General features: G+C 48.5%; 1 protein-coding gene across 1 annotated transcript in view; it reads right to left on the bottom strand.

The window, feature by feature from the left end:
• Positions 1-1,208: 1,208 nt before the first annotated feature.
• Positions 1,209-15,052, bottom strand: part of LOC143430675 (uncharacterized) — a 52,627-nt gene continuing 38,783 nt past the window's right edge. Inside the window, exons 4-13 of the mRNA XM_076907052.1 lie at positions 13,511-13,705; positions 12,639-12,724; positions 11,743-11,939; positions 11,181-11,298; positions 10,716-10,955; positions 9,407-9,564; positions 5,505-5,620; positions 5,220-5,424; positions 3,825-4,268; positions 1,209-3,447 (exon numbers count right to left, since the gene is read on the bottom strand). Of these exons, the coding sequence (XP_076763167.1) occupies positions 1,359-3,447; positions 3,825-4,268; positions 5,220-5,424; positions 5,505-5,620; positions 9,407-9,564; positions 10,716-10,955; positions 11,181-11,298; positions 11,743-11,939; positions 12,639-12,724; positions 13,511-13,705 (3,848 nt within the window). The 3' untranslated portion in view covers positions 1,209-1,358. The remainder of the gene's footprint in view (positions 3,448-3,824; positions 4,269-5,219; positions 5,425-5,504; positions 5,621-9,406; positions 9,565-10,715; positions 10,956-11,180; positions 11,299-11,742; positions 11,940-12,638; positions 12,725-13,510; positions 13,706-15,052) is intronic.

The raw sequence follows: 15,052 nt of genomic DNA, 5'->3' as shown, positions 1-15,052 counted from the left end.
TTGCATGCTACGCTCCTTCGAACTGTCTGGACGCATTCGTGGGTGACGAAAAATGTTTAGATGCGAAATCGAAATGATTTCAGAAAATGTAAAAAACCCTCGACGAGAACGCTCGCGCGTCGACGCTCGTCGTTGCAGGGGTGGATTCTGATATTGTTCCAGCTGGTCAAACGGAAACGACACCTGGTGTAATCAAGGAGAGGAACGGAACAAGGCACACCTCAGATGAAATGAAGTTTTCTTTATCGGTTGCCACGGAAATCGCATTACTCTATTGGAACTTGGAGAATCAATTCGATTCGCGGACGAGCACAGCGTAAGAACGAGCGAAGTATGAGTGGCGAAGTCACTGGCCGTTTTCACGTCGTTCCCAACCCCGTCCGACCAGTCGTCCACCTCCCCCGCTCTCGAACGGTTTCCACCTTCCGGTAACGTTCTGTGACTTATAGACTTTGTTTTACTTAATAATAAAGTTCCGGTGGATAAAGGTAAAGTTGCAAGATAAATGGTACGCCAGCCGCGTACTGAAAAATGATAACCTGAGACTCGCCGCGACACTACGCTCGAGGAAACACTTTTACCCTTCGCCTCGACCGCTCGCGAAACCATGAAAATCGTTTATTTCAGGCTAGTATACAAGTTAGACCGAGCGTAGAACATGTTTGGTGCTGTAATAGCACTCGAAGTGTCTACTGGAAATTTACTTTTCTTTTTAGAGCGAAGAGAATGCATTTTGAAGTAACTATTTAGTTTGGAAAAGTAGCAACAAAAGCAGTTTCGATTGCGTTCGTTTTCATAGATAATATTAAGTAGGTGATTCGAAGCAACATTATTATGATTACATATGGTTATGGTACAAAAAGCTTTTATTTACTATACATTACATTCTGCAAACATTAGAAACGTTAAAAATCGTACATCTACGTTATAAAACAGTTCATTGTCTCTTTCATTGGACCAAATTCCACAGCTACATCGGATACTCAATTTCCCGCTATGATAAATAATTAAACGCATAGCCTCAACTTCATTAACTTCCCTCTACTCATCAAACCAATTCACAGACTCTTCCCGTGATTCTGTCTTTCCATAATCCACGAGATTCCAACGTGAAAGAACAGCGTATCACCCTGGCTAAATCTTACAAACAACTTTTTATCTCTACCAAAATCATTTTCCTCCAGCTGAATCGAAGATACTTTCCGGGAATACTTTTACTTTCTTCCAGCGACTATCACCAAGGCGCTACAGCGTCGAACGGGTCGCCATATTGCCGATTCTGGGCACAGACGATCCTCCACCCAGGAAACCCCAATCCAAGTTCAACAATCGTACAAGAAGCAGACGATAAGTGCTTCCTACTTCTTGTTCACAGGCTTCTTCTTGATCGTGCCTGTTGTCGAGACCCCGTTGTTCGAGTCCGTGCTCGAACACTTCTCGCCCTCCTTCCGCTGCAGCGTCGGGATGCTCGACTTCCCGTCGACGGGCGGGGGCACGTTCGCCACTTTGCCGCCGGCCACTGCCTCCACCCTCTGCACGATTTCCGCTTTCTCAGGGTACGTAGGCGGCCTGTCGATTCCGCTCGACGGCTCGTCCTTGCGTCTGGAAAAGGACGGGATCCTGGTGACCTTCGGTTTCTCCCTCAGGGACGGCCTCTCCCTTTGCTCCGCCAGTCTGTCCCTGTCGATACTCTGACAGCTCTGTTCCGGCGGCGGGATCGCGGTTACTTTGGGTATATTCCTGTGATCCCTGGTCCTCTGCAGGCTGGACGTGGGCTTGATGATGATCTTAGGCTGCTTCAGGTTCGACGACGAACCTTTCACGTCTCGTGGAGTAATTATTATTCGCGGTTCCTTCCTCTCTTGGCTGGTGGCGCTTGGCAATCTGGATTCTGGAGAGGAAGACGAGACCAACGAATCTGACTGATCCATCGATGAACTGATGTTGGATCTGCTGGATGTGTTCGAGTCGAATGGGGTGTTCGTTTTGACGCCACGGTCCAATCTCTCGTCGGAAATGGTGCCTGAGAGGTTCACCACGGTCTGACTAAGACTCTGATTCGCCTGGCCCAGAAGATTCCCAACTCTGGGTGTGATAACTATTCTTGGTTCCATCGCTGGGATTCTGGTATCCCAGTTTGAACCTCCGAATTGAGGCTGCCTGTCCACCTCTCTTCCGGTGATCCTGGGTTCTGACAGCGTCGTCGATATGGCTGTCTCGTTACCAGCTGGAGCTGCTTTGTACCAATTGGGATTACCTATCCCAGCCTCTAACAGGACAGTAGGGCTTCCTATGTTCATATCCATACTCTGCGAGATTGGCTGGCTTATTTCGTGAACAGGACACGCGGCGTTTAGATAAATTGTGTCGACACTGCCACCTGCGTGAGTCCTGCTCCTGTCTATCCTCTCATCGAGCGAGTCGATGATACTCGGATCGGAATTATTCTTCGTCGAATAATCCTGTCGTTTAAGCAACGGTCCAACGTGAAGATTGGTAGTGACCAGCTCCGTCTCGAATTGATTCTCGCTTTCCTCTGCGAACTCCAAGCTCTTCGAGGGACCGAATATCCTTGGGGGTGGTTGTGGCGGCTGGTGGGTGGACGATGACGAATGCAATCCGCCCCTGTAGTCCTTCAGCGAGCTGGTATGCTGCTTGGGCGCGAACAGACTGTTCGGTGCCGGGAGGGATCGCCTTTTCTCGATGTCTGGCAGAACTTTCGGATAGTTCCTGCGTTTGATCGTTCTCAGCGCCTCCTCAGGACTGATGCACTCCCTCTCCGTGATTGGATCCCTGCTGGTTACGTTCACGTCGCAGACTGGCGGGCTGTTCACGCCGAACGTGGTTAACTTCGGCCCCATCTTCGTGTAAATTTCCTCGGTTTGATCCATGAACGATCCATCAGGATTCATTGGTAAGTCCGGGCGAGGCAGTCGGGACTTCAATTTCGGATTAATCTTCGCGTAGAGACTGCTGGCGCTCTCGGAATCCGACTCGTAGATACGGGGCGTGGAGAAGTTCGGCTTCATACTCTTCAACACGTTTTCCATTGGCAACGGGTCGCTCTTCGAGTGATGGTGCTCTATGACGACCACCTGAGGAGTTGTCTGCAGCTGGCTGGGATCGATCACGGAGTATTCGATGCTCTTGTCGAAGGAATCGTTCAATTCGACACCCTTTGCCAGCTCGATAGGCACCTGGTTTAGTATCGATTCGGTCCTGGTGGCGGGTGTAGCATCAATGGCCACGGAAACCTTCGGAACCTTTGACTTCTTGCCAGGTCGCACGACCAGCGCCGGATTCTCGTCGTAGATCGGCTCCTCTTTCCTTTCTCTCATCAATTCTTCCTCCAACCTCTTTCTCTCCTCCTCCTGCTGTTTCGTCAGCTTGTCCTGATGCTCCTTCTGCAAGGTTTCCCTCGTCTTCCTGAGAAACCTGGGGGAACACCTTTACGAACACAGATAAATTAACATTTAGTACGCAAAGGAATCGAGAACGATAGAGGGGGACAATTTTTACGACGTCAGAATTTCTCAAAGTGTTCGCGATCGATTAATCCCACGATAGAGGAGCAAAATCGCAGGCTAAGTAAATTTCATCGATACGAATGGAACGGCGAAAACAGCCCTAACTGGGACCGCGATTTCGATGAATCAGCTCGCGTCTCAAAGAACCGGAGTCTTTAAGTAAAACCACGCTGATTGGATCCGTCTGCCATTCGACGAATTTCCAAGAAACCCACTTCGAACCCCCGCAATTATCGAGTTGACCAGGATCAAGGCGGGACGGTCTCGAATCGATATTCGAGGGCTGAAACTACCAACCTGTGCACGATCTCCTGCTGTATCCACTCCCTGACCTTAATGTGGGTGTCGATGGTGGAGTCGGAGCTCTGCCTGGACAGCTTCGAGCGCCTACCAAAATTCGAATTATTGTCGTACGCCTTGTCGTTCTTGATCACGTCGTTCAAGTCTGGCTTGCTGTCGCTCTTGTACCCCAACTCGCCATAATGATTCTCATATTTGTCCGGTTTCGCGCGTTTTGGGTCCTCCTTCTGGCTGACGCGTCTCTTCAGACCTGATCCTTTGCTTTTCGCGTCCTGTTTCTTGCAATATAAGTAAAGGAACGCAGTGAAGTTGATCAGCAAGAACACCACACCGAAACCAATCAGCATAGTGATCACAGAGGTGCTCTTGGGTGTGCTCGGTTGTGGAATCACTTCCTCGTTCGATTCAGTGGTAGATCCGTGAAGATCAGTGTCCTTGAATCTGCAAAATGAACGACTTATCTACGTTATTGTATGACGAGGATGTTGAACGGTGCGTTGATTTAATTTTTATCGATCTAACAGGTGTACGTGCGCGAATTTAGAAGTTACGGAAACCGCGGGTGTCTCCGGCGAAAGCTTTCGAAAGCTTTCGCGGTCGTAGCGGGGAAACTTGTATCGTTCCAGGAGCAGACGTGAGTTTGAATTGAACTTGGCTAGGTAGTTCCCCCAGATTTGTACGCCCTTGTATGGATATTCATAGACGGGATTGCGAGTAATTCGATAAGATGTTGGAATTTAAGCTGTTATTTGTTCGGGTGGGATTAAATCGTCGCGGTCGTTTATTTACTGAAAATGCTCACGGTGGCTTGGCTGTTTTCAGAACGTTAATCCTTCATTAAGCCGGCTGGGCGCGCAATTGAAACTCTGCTAAACAAGAGAACCTTTCGCCTCGTTGTACGCCGGTTTGAATAAATTCTATTCAAACCGTGGTAATGCATATATAGTTTAAGCGTTCGGGACAAGCAAGGATCCGGGCGCAATGGGGTGCAAGTGACGTTTCATTAAATGTTCAGAGCGCACGTCTGAAAAACAACACTCGGCCGTTCGCGGGCCGCGCCGTGGAAATGAGTATACTTAATTTTTCAATTAACGTCCGGCCATCATTTTTCACGAGCAGCGATAAAAATGCACTTCAACCGGCTGGGGAAATTTTCAACGATAGATTGTCTTGCCATTTCCACGCTTTTTAATTACATTTAATTGCAAAAACGGAGACATTTCGATGCCACTCGCTCGTCGTGTCTCTACGTTGTTCGCGTACGCGAAACTCACAGCGAAGATATTTCTTTTTTTCCTTTTTTTTTTTTGTATTTCATTCGCGAACTAATCTCCGGGAAATTTCTTCTGAACCTTTCGTTCTGTTTACGGCCCAAGCTCTTCTGTTACAAACCTGGGATCGAAGGTGTCGTAGCCCCTGCTCGCGTTCGCATACTTTCCGATTCCGTCCGCTATGTCCAGTATCTCTGGCCGTGGTCCCTTCGGTCGACTCGGCAGCGGAATATCTTTACCAGGATGACTAAGCAATTTCGGCAGGTGCTCGTTCCAAAATTGCATTTCCGCGTGCCGGTACTGAGTGCCCGTCCTCGGCGGGATCGCTGTATTGATTCACCATATCGCACGTATTGTTTAATCGCAATTAGTGTTATTTGAATGGAAGGTAATCTCGAGGACTTACTCAGGTTCAGGTAGGTCTGATTTTCGGGGTCGTACTCGGGCCAATCGATCTCGTATTGGTCCCATTCCTTCACCCCGTCTGTCAGGTAAGGATAGCGCTTCGCGATATTTGGATTCCTAATTGACAAACGATAATTAACCATTTCGCCTATTGTGTCGCGTAAGAAACGTGGCACGTCGATCGAGTCGAGCGTCAACGATACTTGTAAAAGAACGTGGTACGTCGTTCGAATCGAACGTAAACAATTCTCGCAAGAGATGTAGTGCCTTTGTTCAGGTCGAATATAAATAATACGTGGAAGCAGTATGGCGTGGTACGTCGTTCGAGTCAGACGCGTCGTTGTATTTTCTAGAACAATGTTAGAAAGTTGTCTTCGAAAGTGTTTTAGAAAGGAATATTAAGCGTTGATGAGGATAGTGAGAGTTTTAATGATGTCGCGAACAGTGATTTGATAGATATTTTGAACAGTAATAGTGACAGTAGTGCCATTTTACTTCCTCTATGGATACGCTCGAAGCTGTTCGTGGTTGAAGAGGATACTGACGATGGAAACCATGGTAATCATCAACGACCAGGCATGGATTTGAAACGAAACAACTATCGAATTAAAGAATAAAATTAATGCGACATGCGTGTTGCGCAACCTTAAACTCTTAGTCAAATCGTTGTTTATGGCACCCGCTCGATGGATCGTTTGTCTGTTCGCATCTTTGGCGTATTATGCATACTGATTCAATAAATATTCGTAAAGAAGAAACCCTGATTACTCAGCTTGGTGTAAATAATGGAACAGAGGGACGCGAAAAAATCGAGCACGGTACCAAGTTCGAAATTGAACGCGGCATAAAATACCGAATCCGCGCGCGGGCTCTCCATTGTCAAGCGTTCTTATCAACCGAATTACAAGGCGGGCCCGGGCCGTTCCCGTGGCCCAATCGAAATCGAATCCCAGAACGAGAACCGAAATTGCGATTTCGCGCTGTTTTCAATAAACTCGGTGGCAAGAACCGTTCCAGACAGCGTTCCCGGCAGCTCCCCTGCCGCGGCTCCCGCAAAATGATATCGTATATCCGCGCTCAAATATCGGAAAACCAGTTCGATATCGAAATTTTGATACACGGTAACTCTACTCCTCTCCTGTTACGCGATACTCGCGTGTACGTAGGAACTTTCCACCCCGGAACGAGTTTCCTCCTCAGAAGGGGAAGAAGAGAGGGAGCCATTCTGCAGCCCGGGCCCGCGCCATGATTCCTTCGCCCGGAACCCTGCTACGAGCGTAATTTCGCCGTTCACGAGCGTACGCTCCTTTCTTTCTGCGATTCCTACGCGAGCATAAAATTCATCGATCGGACGAGACGGCGAGCGAGGCGAAACGAAACGGTGGCGGTGTCTGGGAAGCGGATCTTCGTCAAACGCGAATCAACGGTGCACGCGCGTCGAACGGGGAAAAAGAAAATTCCGTTTCCAGCAACGACACCGTCAGACATCCGAGACTCGTCCCCGCGAATCGGTTCCACGCGCGCGTTTACTCCCTGTTCCTCCTGCTACAAAGTAGTACAGGGATGCGCGCCACGCCCTCGATGCACCATGTGCATCGCTGCAGCCACGGCAGATATATTCTTACGAGGAGGGCACAGTGACACGAGCGATATCGATCAGCCAGTGTCACGAGCCGTGTAGAACACACGCGGCGTCTGCTACGGCCGCCGTTTCCCGCTACCGCCACCGCGTGCATTAAACAGCTTTGTTTCGCTTAATTGGATCGACCCAGTTCTCTGCGATCCGCCGTCCCCGTGTTGCGATGGATGCGCAGTCTCGATCGAACGAGGGAAATTTTTCGTTCCCCACCAGAAATCGGTTTCGTCGATCGTTGAGTGCGATTATTCACTGTACGATCTTCGTGGAGATGTAGAAGGGTCAACGTCGTCCACGATTCGATCGTTCGTTGCCAATTACGAAAGGAATGGAACGATTGGTACGCGTAAGCGATACCGATTCGCGGAGAACGTCGATACCAGCGCGGCGATAGGGGAACGCGGCACGAATCGATCAGATAAACACAAAAAGGCCGACACGCACGCGATATTGTCAGCGTAGTTCGTTTCCGGAAATTATCTCCTGACGCGAGCGTTGAAATACGAGGGAAATTTCGCGCTATCAAATATAAAACAGCGGAATCGATTGGCCCGGGCCGGAGGGAACCGCCGCCGCGCCACGCCGCCTCCCAACCCACCCCTCTCGACCGCCGCTGGAAATGAAATGTGCGAGTAATTTGTATATATAAGTAATCTGCTTGTATCGAGAACATTAAAATGGCCGACGTATCGGGTCGTTAATTCACCAATAACCGGTGTCAGAATAACAAGGGTCAAATTGCTGGCAAGCGAAACGGGATCGCCGGTGCTATATTTCAGTTGAACGTTACACTTCCTCTCTATGGCAATTTTTAGCTACCCTTGGATATTCATGGATTCGGGAATTCGTTCCGTTAAAATGCCCGTTCGGTAATCTCTTTTAATTGTATCTGGTACCAGGAATATCTCGCGATCGCGCGGTTCTACGAAAGTGGGACCCCATCGTTCGCTCTGCCAATCGCGTAAACCAGGTGATCTGAATTGCCTTCGAAAGATTCCGAAATCAGAAACAACCCGCCTGGCATTACAGTCGGAAACGATCGATGGCGGAAGAAGATTAATCGTTCGCTTTTACTTAAGGGCGTCCAATTTCCGCGATACGTTCCGCTACCAATGAATAATATCTCCTATTCGAACGTTCCCACCCTTACCTAGCCCTCCCTAATGAATTCGATCGAACGAGGCTCTCTTCTATTACTCCAAATTTTAAATATCGTGTACATTACCATCTCGTGATCATAGTCCATCGAGAAAACCAGGAATGTCTGACTTCTGCTATGTAATATTATTAAAAATCAGAACACATTTAAACAATCCAGAGATTGGGAATATTGTTCGAAACAGCTGTACAAACATTGTTGTACAAATTTATGCGTATATAGAAACAGCACGATACGAGTTATTTATACCGTCAGCAGGTGAATTCAGCGATTTCGAACCGGCCTCGGGGCAAGTTTATACTAATTATTGAATAATAAATTCCGTAAGGGGCAACGATGCGTTATCTGGTTCGTTCATGGCGATTTCCTCCGTCCCTTGGCCCCACTTAGACCGAACCTGGCATAAATCATACTTTTGTAAAGATAACTGAAATAACAGCGGAGATGGTCCCCGAACGGAAACAATTTCGCGGCTGCGTCGTGGCCGAGGCGCGGGGTAGTTTTAACCGGCTCTCGAAATGCATTATCACACGACTGACAGAAAATAGACTGACGCAACGTTTTCAAACATAATTTTCAATTATACGCGGCTTCGAATATTCATACCACCGCCTCCTCGCATCCGCGCCATATTGCTGTCGTCGTTCGCGTCGCTTGTAATTATTTTTCCAAACAAAGAACTTCCTGTCCCGTTAAATCTCTCCGACGCGATCGGCGAGAAGCATAATTTCCACTGGAAGGCTCGACGCTCTTTTATTTTATCCCGTGGCGAGAGAAATGTACAGGAGCGACATGTGCGCGATAAAAATGGCATTGCGATGTACCAATTCTCATCGAAGATGATGGAATGTATTCGTTTCGAACCGTTTCTTCATCGTACCAGACTTAGCGTAAGTTTATTGCAAAAACTGTCAGTAGAACTGCGAGTATCGCGGAAACGGCGAACGTACGCTCGATTTCTCGCGCATATGACGCGCGTCGCCTGGCTCGAGAATCCCAGCTATAAAATAATCCCAAAGTCGCCTGACTGCGCTGCCTTGCGGAGCAACAACTCGCGTTTCTTACGCGATGTACACGCAACAACACGGAAACTCGGGTGGAAACTCACCCGATGTAGGCGAAACTGCACCACCAGTTCATCATGGCCTCGGAGAAGAGAGTTTCGCCGATGTTGTATCGACGACGCTGGTCGTATTTGCTCTCGTCGAGAGGCACGCCCAGCACATAGGGCAACTCCTCGCCGTGGACGGTGCGCTGCCGTTGTTGCTGCAAACACATAAGAGCGGTTGGCTCGATACACTTGGCCGGACCGAAACAAAGTTCTCGCCAAAATTTCGCGGTCCAGAAGAACGGTCAAGAGCGGCCACTCTCCGCGAAACCGCTGCCATTGTTATTAACTTCCGCCTTTACGCGTTGCGCTGCCTAACTTCGCAGTGACGGTCGTCGCCACCCATTTCTGATAATCGATGGCCCTTCGACGAACCCCTGGACGGCTCTTTCCAGGTGACCAACAATTTCAGTAATCTACAGTCGTGCCCTCTGAGTAGAAACTTTTCTCATAACAGTGGAACCACCGATGACTCGAGCGCATTCGTGAAAATTTTCAAGAGAAACTGTAAATAAAAATCAAGCATTCCTCTCAGAAGTTACGAACTGATCGTTTCGACGGTTTCGATGGTTCCAACGTTGAAGATTACACGTATAATCGTGGATGAACTTTTCAGTGAACAACGAACCAAACGCAGATGGAAATAATGGTTAGTAATCTGGACGATCGCGTTCGAACGTAGCTGCGTGAACGCGGAGAACACATCGAGACAGTGCGAGTGTCGATCGTTGGTGAATCCTGGCTAGAACGGCGGAGGGTGGAAGTCTGTAAGCCCTGGCTGAAAAGCAGAAAAGCTGTTACATTCGGTTTAACGACACCGACCGGTCACTGTACCCTCGGACAGAGCGTAACAGGCCGGCACGCAGCGTCGATAAAAATAGTTGGACGGAGTCCAAATGGGCCTCGTAGCCGGGATTTTTCCTCCCCTGTTTGCGCACGACCGCGCGGCGAACAGCCAGTAGGTCACGCTTCCCGTTCCCGTCTGAAAGAATCGGCCGCGCCGCGTCCGTTGGAAATGAGTAAAATGCAAAGTACACCGTGTCTAATCGTACGTGCTCCGTTTCGCCTGCCGTCGAGCGACCGCGGTGATTTATGCGCTCCCGTAATATTTCCGTCGGCTTCCTTGACCCGGATGAATTTGTCAGGCTGGCCGCGCGAACGCGCCATTACCATGAACTCCTCAGCGCCGTGGCGTGAACTTCGAGAGACTTTCGTACGAAATTACGTTGAATCGCGGTGGATGGAGATCGTGTCGTGTCCTGAAAATTTCTAAAGATCGCGAAATCGTTGGATGGAAGGACGTACTTACGCCAGAGTAGTCCTGCATCGCCTTTGGATGCGCGAAGACGTACATGTAGCTCTTGGGGTTCGCCCTCGAGTGGAGGTTCGCGGTCATTATTAATGGCGCGACTGTCCCGCTGTCGGAGAGGGCGTCAAGCACGAGGTCTCGATTCTTCAGCGTGTACTCGCTCGCGAACCCGCGCGAGAAATCGCCGTATTGTTCCAGAATCTTCGACAGGATTCGTTCTGGTTCCAACTCGTGCGTCGCCTGCCGACCAAGAAATATCGCGTCACTTTGTTATACCTACGTCTGGTGAATTTCGCCGGATTCAATATCGGCTCGCGCCACGGATATCCCCGGTCGAAACTCCATTCCTCGACGACCCGTGTATACCAATTTCTTTTCCCGATAAATCACAGTCAGAGGCGATCCACGCCCGCGACCGTCGAGAGAATTAACAGAAAACGGAACCGACGGTCGAAGAGGAAGTACCTTGGCGTGTTCCTTTAGCAGTTCGTCTCTCTGTCCGTCAATCATCCCGTGCAGCAAAGCCACCGGCGGCAGAACGTGATACTTCTCCGACTCCGTGACACCGTACATCAAATCGAACCTGTGCAACACCAGAGTTGATCCTCAGCTGATACCAGCCGCCTCCCAAGAGGGCATTGGTCAGGTCGAAATTATTCTACGCGCAAGGATAAGCTGCGAGCGTGGAATCACATTTTTTTCATTTGGGACCCAGTTTTCCGGGAAATCGAGTTCGAAAATTCGACGGCTGCATTTGGCTGGCTGCCAAATGAATATAGTGTGAATGGCGCGAGCGATAGGAGGTTATTCCACGTGAATGAGTAACTCGAAAATCAGTCGTGACATTTTTTCGTACAACGGCGCATTTCATGCCAACTGGATTTTAATCGAAAACAGGGTATCTAATGAAAAACCGTAATTTTCTTCTTTTTTTTTTTTTACGCCCTTGTCCAATTGGTACCGTGCGTCTTTTCTTTCGCAACAAGTGTGTCGAGCGGAGCGCACCGCGTTATTCACAACACCGTACCTGCCGAACAATTGGGAATTTTTCATCAGAGTTAACGGTTTGTCCGGGATAACGGCATTGTCGATCAACGGTGCAAACGCAGGCACATAGTTCGGTTTGTGGATCTTCACGTTCAGCAGCGTGTTCACGCTCTGATCGCGCAAACAAAACGCCAGCTCGCTGTCGGTGGTGGTGGGACAGTTGAGGGCGTGCGCCACCTGAAAAATGATTCGGACCATTTCTCATTGTCGCCCAATGAACGTACTTCCGATGGCAACTGCTCGTCACGGTGACGAAGAACGATGCTCTTCCCCTCTCGCGTTCGAATCGCGCGAGGGCGTCGCGATCGAACGCGTACCAGACGCGTCTCATTTTCATCAGCTAACAAACGCGATATCGATCGTACGTCGACGAGAAGTCGACAGGCATCGGATGGAAAAATTTGACCGACGCGAGATGCACTCTCGCTTTCCGTGACCATCGATCGACGGTGAAATTTCCGTAGGCTGATTTCAGGGCGAATTGAGATGTTATAAGTCTCTGCTAAGTGCTTTTACCTCGACGTTCGATCACGCACATATAAATTACGTAAATTAAATTCGAATCCGCGAGGTATAATTCAAGCTTTATCAGCTGCGCGGGAAGGACTTTTACGTGTTTCGTTTAAAAGCTACTTTTCAAGCTTCAGCCATTAACGCTAGTCGTAAACACGGGCGTGTGGCATTATATAAAGACGTGAAATATAATATATCAGTAAACACTGGCTGCGATTTCGTCGAAGCTTTTCAGCTAGCGGAACAGAAGGTAGAACTCCCGAAATTTCTACGTATTTTCTTTACGATTTATATATCGAATAATTTATTAATTTTTGGATTAATTTTTGTAAAGAATAATTGTGTTTTCTTAATTATATTTACCTGTTTAGTGATCTGCAATGGAGCCTTGCCGATGGCGTCAGCGCTTAACGCCGATCCAGACATCAGTATTGCTCGCTTGAACAAACCTGTGAAAGATGGAACGATGATTAATAGCCCACAGCCTCTACAATTATAGGTGCAAGGCACCGTCCGCAGGCGGGAAATATTAATTCCAGTTATTTTCTGTTGCAGATTATAATTATAGACTGCACGCCGCGACACTGTGCCTCCGCGGGTAGAAGAAAACTTCCATTCGTCCTGTGCAGTGATTGAAAAATGATCATTGCACTCGCACCCCTCCTTTCTCTTTATCCTTTCCAGTGCACAATGGTTATTCTTCCTTTTGAAAACTCCACGAGAAAATATATGAGTATTCAAGGAAGGTATATAGTCTCAGGAGCTTAATGGAAAAACGGTGGAATGTCTGACCATAAGAAATCTATTCTACTTACGAAACTCTAGGTCGATAAACGCTCGAGTTTCGATTAATTTCATTCCTTACGTTTGTCTTCGATACTACCGTTTAAGTACAGTACACCTTATCAAAGAATAATACAGGTAATTTCATGGCAAATTGTTCGCAGAAAATTGCAGACACTTTCTTCGTAATTTCTTTTGCGTTCAGTATTTTAGTCTGCGCGCTGCGGTCGAACAGTTTCCCCTCCACCTTCGTCACGAACTTTGTTCCTTTGATCGATTCGGCGAATGGCGGTGGCTTTTAAAAATTCGCGTTCGTAAAATCGAAGTCTGAACACCGCGGCCTTATCGATTTTACGAAAATGGAGGTTACGTGTTCCCCGTCCATGAAAGCGTCCTCTTAATATTCAGGCATCGCAGAAGTCGCAAACACGCGACGCAGCAATAACCGTTACCTTTCTTATTAGCCACAGGACTGATAAGCAGCAGGTTAGCAAAAATGGCGCCGGTACCGTGGCCGACCAGCGTAATGCTGTTTGGATCACCACCGAAATCTGCGATGTTCTCTCGTAGCCAAAGAAGCGCCGCTATTTGATCGAGTAGCCCAAAATTGCTCGCCGCGTCGTCCTTGATGCCAGGTCTCAGGAAACCTGCAATGAAATTATTCCCTTCGAACGTAACATTCCACTAGCAATTTCACGCGTCCGCTCTATCGACCAGGAGTGCAGAATCAGATTCTGGACCGTCTTAAAAAATCCAAAACCACTTCGTTCCGAGCATAAAGGAAGAATAATCAGTTTGCCATTCCGCTACTCCACACAGTGCACAAAAGAATCAAGCTGGGACGTAAAACAGGCTGGCGCGGCACACTCGTCCTTTTTACCAGCGCTGGCCCCGCTATCCATATTTTTCCAGCGTTGTTTTGTAAAGGACTGAAGTTATCCGGAAGCCAACTGTAGGCGACTGCGAACCAGCGGGGTAGACGGCGAAGTTAACTAAGCGCCTTCCCAGCACTTTAACCTAATTTATGATTATGGTTTCGCGGCTGCTTCTTCCTTTTTCTCCGCGCTCCACTTTTTCCTCCCCTTTATCCCTACCGCCACTTAAAGCACCAGCCTACTTGTCGGACATTGCGCCACGGCTCGCACCGCCGACGTACGTCCATTTGCATTGTACTCGCGGCTGGGTCGCGTTATCATTTTAGGAGAAAGGACAGCGGCGAGCGAACCGCCGCGAATGCCCAGCTGCGGTCGGTGAATCGGAAGGGGGTTGAACAAAAAAATAGAGCAGGCCACGAAGAAGAACGAGGATCGATGGAGGTTTCGAGCCGCTAAAGGGCTGCCTTTGTCTCGCTGCTACACGTCCTCTTTCCACGAGGATCTTATTTATTTCAATTTATATCGTATACAGTAGCGAGAGAACTGTTGTTCCTCGCGTCGAATGATAACAGCAAGAGCGCAACCCTTGTGTAACATCAAGAACGATTTACACGAAACAATGATCGAATCCATCTTCAAAAATCATTTCAACGTGCATCCAAACGTTTGCCTTTGCTCGCATAAACCCTTGCAAACGGTAAACATTTGCTGTGGATGTCGAGAAGCTCGAAACATGGGACGGAAGCAGCTTTAGTCGCTGTGTTGTTTATAGAAGAGGACTGTAAAGGATATTAAAGGAGGACAGCGGTCGTGTGCGATGACGGATCGATAGGCAGTCGCGAGGAGGGCAGAGGGGAGGTAAAAAGAAGTTGGTCGAAGATCAAAAACCAATGGCGCAGCGAAGCACGAATGTTAATGAAGCAGAATCCTTGATTTCATGCAACGGTGCAGCGTTCGGCAGGATTTCATAAATCCGTATCGAGATCGTCGAGCTTGTCCCACATTTGCCGCGAACAAAATTTCAGACCCAGAACGATTATATTCGATTCGATGTGCCTCTGCCCACGATATCTTTTGATCTCGCCGAGATTTTCCTGCTGAATCCATGGAAAAATCGCG

Source organism: Xylocopa sonorina, chromosome 15 (assembly GCF_050948175.1).
Source record: "Xylocopa sonorina isolate GNS202 chromosome 15, iyXylSono1_principal, whole genome shotgun sequence".
Classification (NCBI taxonomy): domain Eukaryota; kingdom Metazoa; phylum Arthropoda; class Insecta; order Hymenoptera; family Apidae; genus Xylocopa; species Xylocopa sonorina.
The sequence above is the reverse complement of the archived record's forward strand: the minus strand, read 5'-3'. Positions and strand labels throughout refer to the sequence as shown.